Below are 11,252 nucleotides of genomic sequence, written 5' to 3'. Positions count from 1 at the left end.
ACATACTTAATTATATAATTCATTTTCATTATGTAAAATAATATACACAATATAAAGTTTACAATATAATGAATACAATATAATATACAACAAAATGTTATTCACGGTAACATTAAAATCCCAATTTCTTGATTTTATTTCAAAGCGGATCGAGATATAAATAGAACCGCCGAAGTTTTCCGACTGGCAATCGTGCACCTTCGAGATTTCAGATTCAGAAGAGGAGAAATCGGTTACGCGCGTATTCCAGTCATATGTTTCGTCTCCTACTCTCTTCACATGGACATAGACCTGTCATAGTATTGGAGTGAAGTGGTTTCAGATCTGCGATCAGTATATTGAGCTACTGCGCTTGCCTGGCACAGCGACAGTAGATAGTTATTATAAATTACACATGAATATAAAAAATTACCCAATTGATAATGTAAGGTTGAAACAAAATAATAATGTGTATATTTTGTAAATAATAATATTTTCTTTGAATTCAAAAGCTGAATTTATATTTTATTAACCTTGGTTTTTGTTGTATTATTTTTCTCTCTTCTTAAATCACAAATTAAGTTATTTCTGAAATTTATGTGCAATTCATAAAAATTATCTATTGTAATTTAAGGAGTTACCATCGCTACAAGAATTTTCATTGCCATTCCAACAAAACTTTCACAATATCTAACTATGATCACCAAATGTACTCAGTTAAAATCTCAGAAGCCTGGGGTAGTTTATAAATAAGTTATTAAGGTTTTTAATTTCGTCATATTTAACATTGTATCTTATGAGAGATGTCGTTTTCGAGCTATTTACTGAGTGATATCTAAGTAACCACCATTAAGATATTATTGATAATTTTTAAAATGAAAAACAAATATTTCAAAATTGTGTTGCAAAAATAACATTAACCATTTGGTTCCTACATATACGTGAAAAAAATAATTAATCACGAAACTTGCGCTTCTGAACGCTGACTATCGCAATCTGGCAACATCGCGAGGCGCGATTAATGTAGATCTCAGTCAGCCGTTGATTTATGTAGCCGGCGACATGATCACAATGTTGCCAGATTTCTAATGAATAAGTCATACGAGTGTATGTATTACAACTGCGTAGTCGACTGATCTCGGCAGTAGGGATGGTACCTCCTTACTAATTGTTAATTATACCCGATTAGAATCGCGCGCCAACAGCGACCAATGAGGACCGATGCGTCAGACAAGCGCAGTAGCACCACTTGCAAAGGTTGAGATCACTGCCTGTAGGATAAAAGTTGGATGAGAGTTGACAGGTGGTCACCAGGCGAAATCGGGGCGCCGATTACCTTTAGGGCCGACTTGTTACCAAATGCTTCGTGAAAATCAGAAAAGAGATTTTTTTCCATAGTTCTACTATGATTTTCGTCATTGTTTGCTGAAACAATAAATTTAACTAGTTTCAGCATCGAATGAGGAAAAAAATAACCAAACAGTGTACAAATTTGAAAATAAATAAGATTAAAGAAATTTAAAATGATGGGAAATAAAAAAAAATTGATAAAATAAGTTGTTTAACTTTTAATTTTCATAGCAATATGTATTGTGTTATTATTATAAACATTATTGAGCATTTTTACCAAATTCTGTAAGGTTTGCAGATAAGTTAATGAAGTAAAGAGAAATAAAATTAATTTTTGAGGGTTTTGTTAAGAAACTAAGTCATTAATTCCGTATTAATCTGTAATAAAGTACTTTTATAGTAAAAAGCAAACCAAAGCGTTTAAATTTGATATCAAAATTAATAAAATTAACAATATTTACGTTCATACCTATTTTTAAAAATAATTTCTTTAAATTTCCCGCACTTTTAAATTTCTTCAAGCTTATATATTTGCAAATCTTTACACTATTTGTCGTTTTTTCCTTAATAGACGCTAAAACTATTTAACTTTACTTAAAAAAAAATATCACTTTTCTCATTTTCATCATGCATTTTATAGCAAGTCGGGCCTAAAGATAAACAGCGCCGCGCTTGCAAAATAATTTTCTCTGGTCAAGAGTTATCCCACTTTTAGCTTTGATGATTTATTTACAAGCCTGACTTACGCAGACGGAAAACTTATCTTCTTCTTACTCTACCATGTGACGATGCCATGCATTTATCTCATTCTAGATTTTCCACCCACCGGAAAGTCAGAGACAATTTAGAGTGCGATAATTGCGTGTTTTCGTCACATGGTAGAATGAGAAGCAGATACATTTTGCGTTTGCATACGACAGGCGTGTAAATACACCTTGATTGGCACGGGGCCGGGTCTCCACTCTAAGCTATATATTTGGAGATAAAGTGGGGTTAAATTAGAGATATTTAGGAATGGACTGATGACGCGGCGGTGTACACTGATCACGGAAATGGGCTGGAGACAGAGAGAAAATATTTTAGAGGTAAGCCTGTCTCTTTCTTGTTTTTCTTGATAAAGCTGATTGGCCGAGAGAATTTTCGGTGGGTGGAGCTTGATGGAGCACAGGCCCGTGCATAGGATATTCCTTGTATATGTCGATAGCTTTCCGGGGACTCCACGAGAGGAGCGGTAGTAGAAACAATTTACTGCGCCTGTACAAAACTTAGCCAGGTATGTGTAGTTACGCGTAACTGGAGGTTTTTTATGTAAAATACCTAAGCCAAGTATTTTACGTAGAAAACAGGTAAAATACCTAGTAAATCACGTACTAAGATGGCGGACCTGTAGAACTGTGCATAACATCACTTATTTGAATTTTTGGTACGGACATTCGTAGGATTTCTTTTTCTTATGCGAATATTTAAATTAAAAATAATAATGTTAAATAAACTGAAATAGAGCAAACACAAAAACACTTTGGGCTTCCTTAAATTCCATGGGGTGAGATAATTTTAAACGTATCCAAGTAAATAAAAATAATCAAAACCATCCAAATGGAGAGCAATTTTTTATTTTTGCAACATAATATTAAAGAATGTTGCTTATAAGCGCCTTCTGGGACACAGTTATTTGAAAATATACACTCATAAACTAACTTTATTATAGTACACTTATGTATCTATCTGATTTGTTAATTTATTTTATTTATTCAAGGAATGTTTGCAATGGTTAACAAGTTTTAGAGGTTGCATTTGTGGAGTGGAAAGGGAATCGCAGAACGCAAAATCTCATATACGCGTAATTTACATCGTGTAAGAAACTAGGCATGTAAAATACTTAGTAATTTACTGTAAAAAACGACGTCAATTACCTATAGCAGGAATCGATAGCAGGAATCGATAGGTTCATTTTACTTTTAGTTTCTGGGGACTCCACGAGGGCGCGCTGGCCTAATACTTACAGAACCCTCTAAAATACATGAGTTCCATACCCATGGTCGTCGGGGATATGCAGTAACGCGTAACTGCAGGTCAAGATGACGCACCTGTGCCCCACTTTTGAACCCCACTTTTTTGAATTGCTGGTACTGGCATTTGTAAGAGTATTTTTAGTGTCATATGAATGGAACAAAACTTTCTTTTTGTAATACCTTTGGAATTAATGATCATCATTATTATTTCATTGAATAGTAATTAAAAAATAAAAACTATTTTTCAAATACACTTATATAGAAAAAATTAGCTTTTACGAAGATATTAGCAAAATAGGGCAAAAATGAATTGAAACTCAAGTATTCGGTCCCTTGTTTTCCCCTTAGCAATCTACGACGTGAAATTAGCTGTTGATTGAAGTGAAAATACCTAATGCTGTGATTTTTCATATTTATATATTGAATTTGAAAATGAAAAAAATATTAATTTTTGACCAGTAGACAAAAACACTTAACATCCAGTAGAACAATAGACAAAAACATTTAACAATCAAATATACACCGATAAACCATCTTCATTATAATACATTTACGTACCTATACGATTTTTAAATTAATTTCAAGGAATGTTTGCAAATGGAAACAAGTTTTAGAGCTAATGTTTGTGGAGGAAAACGGAAACCGCGGAGCGTAAAGTTCATATACACGTGATTTATATTGTGTAAGAAACTAGGCACGTAAAGTACCTAGTAATTGACCTGATGAACTACGCCAATTACCTAGGGTATTTTACTTACCCATCTCTGATGGTCGCGGTATTACATTGGTGGAGCTGGAAAAGGGTGGATTCTGGACAAATTTATCACCAATCCCTGTCCGCCCCGTTTTTTAATTAGCTGAATAATAGCCACTGTGTTCAATCAATTATTCAAAAATTTTATATAGTACTTGGAAGCCTATTTTAAGTAAATTTCAGCTATTTTTCTCCAGGCTTTTATCTAATTGTAGACACAAATGACAAAAGAAATAAGAAAAATCGCCGCCATCTTTGTTAGATAAACGTCATCGACGTCATAGGAGGATTTTTGTAGTCGTGTATCGTGTTCGACTGTGTTCGTTGATACCGAATCACCGTCTTTTTTGCTTTGCTCGGAGAGCCACGTCATATTTGTTTGTCGTGCGGTCGGGTTCGCGGGGCATTTTTCTCGCATTTCCCGTAACTCGAAGATATGAATATATTCCGCCTCTTGGGTGATTTGTCGCATCTTCTAGCGATTATAATACTTCTCATCAAGATATGGAAAACGAGGAGTTGTGCCGGTAGGTGGTTTACTATATAAACGGCTGTGTCCAAAAGAATTAAATGCTTGGTTTTTGTTAGTCTCCAATACTCCAATATTTCTTTGAAAGTTTCATTCTCTTTTGATTCAAAAGTTATTTTAACAGATATTCGTTATTTGCAGGTATAAGCGGCAAGACGCAAATCCTATTCGCAATTGTATACACAACGCGGTACTTAGATCTGGTAACCACGTACATTTCAGCGTACAATACTTTTATGAAGATCGTATTTATTGCAGCTTCTTATGCCACAATCTTTTTCATGTATGCCAAATTTAAGGCAACATACGATCACAACCATGACACGTTCAGGTATAATATATTTATGGTACTTAAATTGTGCTTTAGCAGATAAGGTCAACTTGGCATTCGAGTTTCATTTTTAGAATATTTTTTAACTGATATATTCCATATAATCAAAATTAAGCAATATATTTTTCCTACTTTGCAAAAACACAACAGATTTGATGACAAAAGGATGATGTAGCTGTTATCTTGGTTAATTTAAAACCGAATATTAACAAATCTTTATTCTTGTTCAATTTGCTCGGTCAAAGATTGTGTTATTCAGATTATATTAATTATTTCTCGTACTCTCTTCTCGAATTGGTACGAAAAACACAATTTTTTTAGTGAACATATGGATGTTAAAAAATTGTACTTGTCATTAACAAAACAGTATTAGCATACTTTATATGCATGTTTGCTGAAGTTCAACTATAAGTTGGATTTAAAGTTCGCAGTTCTTTGATTCATAAATTGATTTCGAAAATATTATAACTATTAGGTATTTTCACTTCAATCACCAGCTAACTTCACTTCGTTGATTGCTCAGGGGAAATAATTGGCCAAATGAATGGAGTTTGGTCCATTTTTGCTCTACTTTGTTAATACCTTCGTAAACAAAACTAATTTTTCTTATATAAGTGTCTTTGAAAAATGGTTTTTATTTGTTCAGAACTATTTAATGACATAATAAAATGATATTAATTATTATTCATTAAGAAGATAGCACAAAAATAAAGTTTTGTGCTATGCATTTGGTACATTGTTTCCCTCCCAGTATTTGATGAAGTGAAGTTAGCTGATTTTTAAGTGAACTAATATAAAGACGGTTTTTCATGCCAGCGTTTTATATCTGCTATATATGCACTGTCAAACGAAGATTACGTAACGAAACAATATTTTATGGTAATAAATAGAAATTCGCATAAGTCGTTGTCAAATAGTCAGAAAATGTTGTTTAATTTACAGAATATATTATCCACTTTAAGGGTATACACTACGTACAATCCATCTAAAAATTCGCCAATCAAAGTAATTTATAAAATCGAAAAAAATAAATATATTATTAATTTCAGCAAATCTTGGCGGAAGCCTCTAGGCGCGCTTAAAAAAAGGATTAAAATTGTTTATTTACAGTAGTTATTTAGAGTTTTACTTTCGTTGAAGGAAAAAGTTACAATTCTTATTTAATCCTAGTGATTAAGGCCTCACTTTAGTTTTTGAAGGATTATCTACAATTCAATGTGGGTGGTGTTTATTAATATTTAAACTATCATTCTTTATATCAATAATACCTTGTTAAATTCTAAATTAATTTTTTTAATATAGCCCACCTAATTTCAATTGTAGATAATCGTTCCAAAAATAAGATGAGGCCTTGAACATTAGGATTAAACAAGAATTGTAAACAATTATTTTAACCTGAATAATTTTTTTCTTTGAGGCCTGTTTTAAGTTTTGCAGAAATTAATAATAGATATATTTTTTTCGATTTTATAAATCATTTTAAAGATAGGTGAATTTTGAGATTGATTATACGTAATGTTCGTCCTTAATATCATTGAAGATTTACGCTACTTGAAAGTAAAGTAATGCTTATATCCTGAATATTTGATAAATTTAACATTTCCAATTCAAAACTTCCAAAATTTAAAGTATGAATAGTAGAAATGTTTAAATATGATAAAAATTATAAATTCATGTACCTACGCCAGGAGTGCCCAATAGTGCACACGGGATAATATGTAAATGGCAACATTTGTCCCTACGTTTCTTACATCTGAAGTTTCCCCTCTTTTGTGGAACAGTATGGCGTTCGCTATTCAACAGGTTGGAGGAAAGTCAGATGCAGTCATCAAAATAGGGAAGATTGTTACTAACTTTACATCATCGCGTGTGTGCAACCGGGCTCTCTTGACCTACTGGATGACAAGTAGAAAGATGCCAAAATAGTCTTCTTTCCATTCTATTCTAGCTAGGGTATGAGTACGCAGCAGTACACATGAGATGATGTGAAGTTAGCAATAATCATGTCCACGTTCTTAATATATCTGACTTTTCTCCAAACTGTTAAATAGCAAAGTTTACACTATTCTCCAAAAAAGGGAAAACGAAACATTTCGTAAGAAAAGTGGGGAGAAACGTTGCCGATTTCATATTATCGCGCATACAATGGATGCTATCCGAGCTGCTAGGATACTATGCAGTGCATGCGCGACATAATGAGTAACTCAGTAATTGAATAGATATTTTCTCGAGTGTTTCAATATGAAGGAAATTCTACGCATATTAGAGTGATTCAATAAACGAGACTGAATATTCATGGGCGACTGAAAATTCGTATGGCCTGGGCAAAATCAAGATATGCCTATTTTTTTCTTTTGTTGTCACTTTTCCCCTGCCGATGAAAAAGCACTGGTGAACGACACTGGGGCGTCAGTGCCGTTTAACTTGCTGTTTGTGCTGTAAATTATTAAGACTTATTTAATTTATGAATTTTCTCATTATACATACTTATAACTTATATACGGATATACTACTTTGAAGTTGAATAAAAGAAAGTCGTCTGTTATGGCATATCTCATTACATTTACGAGATACGTTATATTCATTCCAATTGTAAACATCCAAAAGAAAAAGTTACGTATCTGAAATAATCGAAATCCGTAGATTTTGAATTTCTAATCTGCTTCGTAGATAATTTAAAAATTTTACAAATTTTGATTTTTAATCCCTTTCAACTGATCTATTTGGTAGCCTACTATCGGCGAGAAAATTCGAGCCGAAAAGTAATATTTCAAAAAATTATTTGTAGCTTACAGTTCTGAAAATCTGATGAAAAGTAAGGAAATTTGATAGCTTTTAAAAACAGTGAACTTTGAAGCATAGTTTTTTATAGAAAAAATAATAGGAAAAATCTGAAAAAATTCATGGTGGTACATTACACATTTCTGAACAGATTGCCGTCGAAAAATTTGTAAAATATAAATAATTGTTCGTTTTTTGTGAATAAATATGCGTCCGCATTATCTTCACTTCTAATGAAGCTAATGTAGTGATTTAAATTGGAGGTAGTTAGTTGAACTATCTGTAATAATTTATAATTTGAAGGAAGTATGTGCTTCTTGTTGTCTTCGTACAAATTGCGGTATTTGTAGTCAGTTTTTTATATAGGAAAGCAAGTGCGAGAGCCCAGGGTGGTGCCCCGTTTTTTCAGAGGATCGGCCTCGGTTTTCCACAACACAGGGAAAGGGTTTGAAGGCCAGAGTGAGGCTCGGAGGCACAAGTTGGGTAGGTCGGGCTGAGGAAAACCGAGGACGATCCCCTGAAAAAACGGCACCACGCTGGGCTCTCGCACTTGCTTTCCTATATAAAAAAACTGACTTCAAATATTGCAACTTGCACGAAGACAACAAGAACCACATACTTCCTTCAAATTGTAAATTATTACAGATATTTCAACTAACTACCTCCAATTTAAATCACTTCATTATCTTGATTAGGACTGAAGATAGTGCGGTTGCATATTTATTCACAAAAAACGAACAATTATTTATATTTTGCAAATTTTTCGACAGCAATCTGTTCGGAAATGTTTAATGTACCACCATGAATTTTTTCAGATTTTTCCTTTTATTTTTGCAATAAAAAACTATGCTTCAAAGTTCACTGTTTTTAAAAGCTATCAAATTTCCTTACTTTCCATCAGATTTTCAGAACTGTAAGCTACAAATAATTTTTTGGAATATTACTTTTCGGCTCATTAACGTACAACATTTGCACCTTTAAAATGATACCTCTTTCTTTAACCTACCATTTTTTCTTCATATACTTATTAAACGTCAAAGCCATAGGACTCGAATTTTCTCGCCGATAGTAGTCGCATTGGTCGACAAACTTTTTGCTTAATTTTCAGGTATGGTCAGGCTCCATCCGACTTAATTTTTTCTACTACTTTTCGGTCCATTTATGTACCTTAGCGTGAGTGAGCTTACTCCAGCAAGGGTCTTTTGTGCACAGGCATGTCAAATTAAGGAAATTTTAAAACTTCTAATTTTTCAACTAGCGATTTGAAAATAGCATTATCAGCATCTAAGAATTTTTCCGATTCCAATGATATATTACTTGCCTAGAAAAGTTGAAAATTTGAAGGAGTTTAATATCAAGACACATCAGCTTTAGAGTCAGTGTAATACTAAATACTTCTCCAATTTTCAACTATTAAGTTCGACTATTAAGTTGTGAAATCCATTAATTGTTTGATTTCCCAGTACAATTTAAAATTGATTATTTAACTAGACATTGATTTTAATGATTTTTTTCAACTATACAAAGTTATTATGATAAATACAATATAATAAATTGTAATAATAATTAGAGGATTATCTTTAAATGAATAAATATAACATTTAGCCAACTTCAACTCTTAGATTGATTAAAAGACTTCGGAGAATGTTTCTCTAAATAACACAGAATGGAAACTGGCAATACTTCTAGTTCCAAGATGCCGACTCCCTCAGGCATTCAGGTTTTAAGATAAAGAGACTAATTAATAATATTTTATTGTCAGTGTTATTGAAGCTATTAAGAAATCGAAACTAATTATATTTCATTTAAATATTATGTACTAATTAATTTACAAGTGTTAGACAATCAGACGAATAATTAAATATACTATGAAGAAATTTGAGGAAAACTGGACACAATTGATAGAAATTAGCTGTCTAAATATTAAATTGAATATGGTTAAAGTTTTTTGCAATTGATGGATCTGACATTTCAATTATATGTGCATGTGGAGTAATATACGAAGATATTTTAAAAATGGATACTCCAGAGAGTTTCTTGGCAGTCCCTGGTATTCTTCAGGCAATTACTCATCAGGTGGAACTAATGCTCTTATATTTTCCGTATTATAATCTATTATAATAAGTATATTCATTTTAATTATATTCCCTGGAAAGTGAAGTTTAATTTTCTTTTAATAAATTGCCCTTGTATTTAATACACTAGTGTGGCTCTTATTTTTCAAAATCCTTTTTTTCACCTCCTAGTTCTGTTCGATTTCCCAAGAGTCGACCATCATTTTTAATATTATACAATTATTGTGTATTTCTATATGTGTATGTGTATAATAAATAACTTATATTGTGTACTGTTTTGTTAAGGATTCGTATTTCTGGTTTAAAAATTCAAGTACTTTGTTTCAAGTATAATATTCTTCTAGGCAGTTGGGTAAAAATCCATATATTCTATTAAATTGTCAACAGGCGAATTTTCTACCAAATAAACTGATGCATTTTCAAATATTCTACGGAGAATCCCATAATGCTATCTAGTCAGGGTCAAAACAAACAAATATCTGCCATAACTTGAGTCTAGTTTCAATATTTTAATTGCCCTTAAAAGGGGCAGTATCCATTTCATCGCAGGATACCTGCTCGTCTTACCCTCTCCACTCGACTTCTCCTCACGTCCCTGACTAAACGAGATTGCTGTGCCGGGCTTTGCCAGCGGGGGGTGGGGGGCTCTGTCCTAATGAGGCATCAAATGCCACACATAAAAATGTTATAGTTTTGCAATCAGTAAATTAGAAACATTATATTCGGAATCTATGTTTTTTTGCGATTCCAACGATATGTAACTTGCAATTAAAATATTGAAACTAGACTAAGTTATGGCAGATATGTGTTTGTTTTGACCCTGACTAGATAGCATTATGGAATTCTCCGTAGAATAGTTGAAAATGCATCATTTTATTTGGTAGAAAATTCGCCTTTTTAAAGTTTAATAGAATATACGGATTTTTACCCAACTGCCTAGAAGAATATTATACTTAAAACCAAGTACTTGAATTTTTAAACCAGAAAAACGATTACTTAACAAAACAGTACACAACATAAGTTATTTAGTATACACATACACATATAGACATACACAATAATTTTATAATATTAAAAATGATGGTCGATTCTTGGGCAATTGAACAGATCTAGGGGTTGAAAAAAAAATGATTTAAAAAAAAAGGGCCACACTAGTGTATTAAACACAAGGGAAATTGATTAAAAGAAAATATAAGAGCATTACTTCCACCGGATGAGTATTAAATTGTCAACAGGCGAATTTTCTACCAAATGAACTGATGCATTTTCAACTATTCTACGGAAAATTTCATAATGCTATCTACTCAGGGTCAAAACAAACTAATATCTGCCATAACTTACAAGGAAGGTACCCGAGGTGTACCTCACCGATTTTATTGAAATTGTGATATGTTATAGAACATCAAAAAATATTCGACACGTATTTTTTATACGTGCCCAT

General features: G+C 32.5%; 1 protein-coding gene across 1 annotated transcript in view; it reads left to right on the top strand.

Moving 5' to 3' along the window:
- Positions 1–4,215: 4,215 nt before the first annotated feature.
- The window catches only part of LOC117170544 (ER lumen protein-retaining receptor), a 29,100-nt gene continuing 22,063 nt past the window's right edge, over positions 4,216–11,252 (top strand). Inside the window, exons 1-2 of the mRNA XM_033357353.1 lie at positions 4,216–4,622; positions 4,766–4,955. Of these exons, the coding sequence (XP_033213244.1) occupies positions 4,532–4,622; positions 4,766–4,955 (281 nt within the window). The 5' untranslated portion in view covers positions 4,216–4,531. The remainder of the gene's footprint in view (positions 4,623–4,765; positions 4,956–11,252) is intronic.

This window comes from Belonocnema kinseyi, chromosome 4 (assembly GCF_010883055.1).
Source record: "Belonocnema kinseyi isolate 2016_QV_RU_SX_M_011 chromosome 4, B_treatae_v1, whole genome shotgun sequence".
NCBI classification, from domain to species: Eukaryota; Metazoa; Arthropoda; class Insecta; order Hymenoptera; family Cynipidae; genus Belonocnema; species Belonocnema kinseyi.
This window is presented reverse-complemented; position numbering and strand designations above follow the sequence as displayed.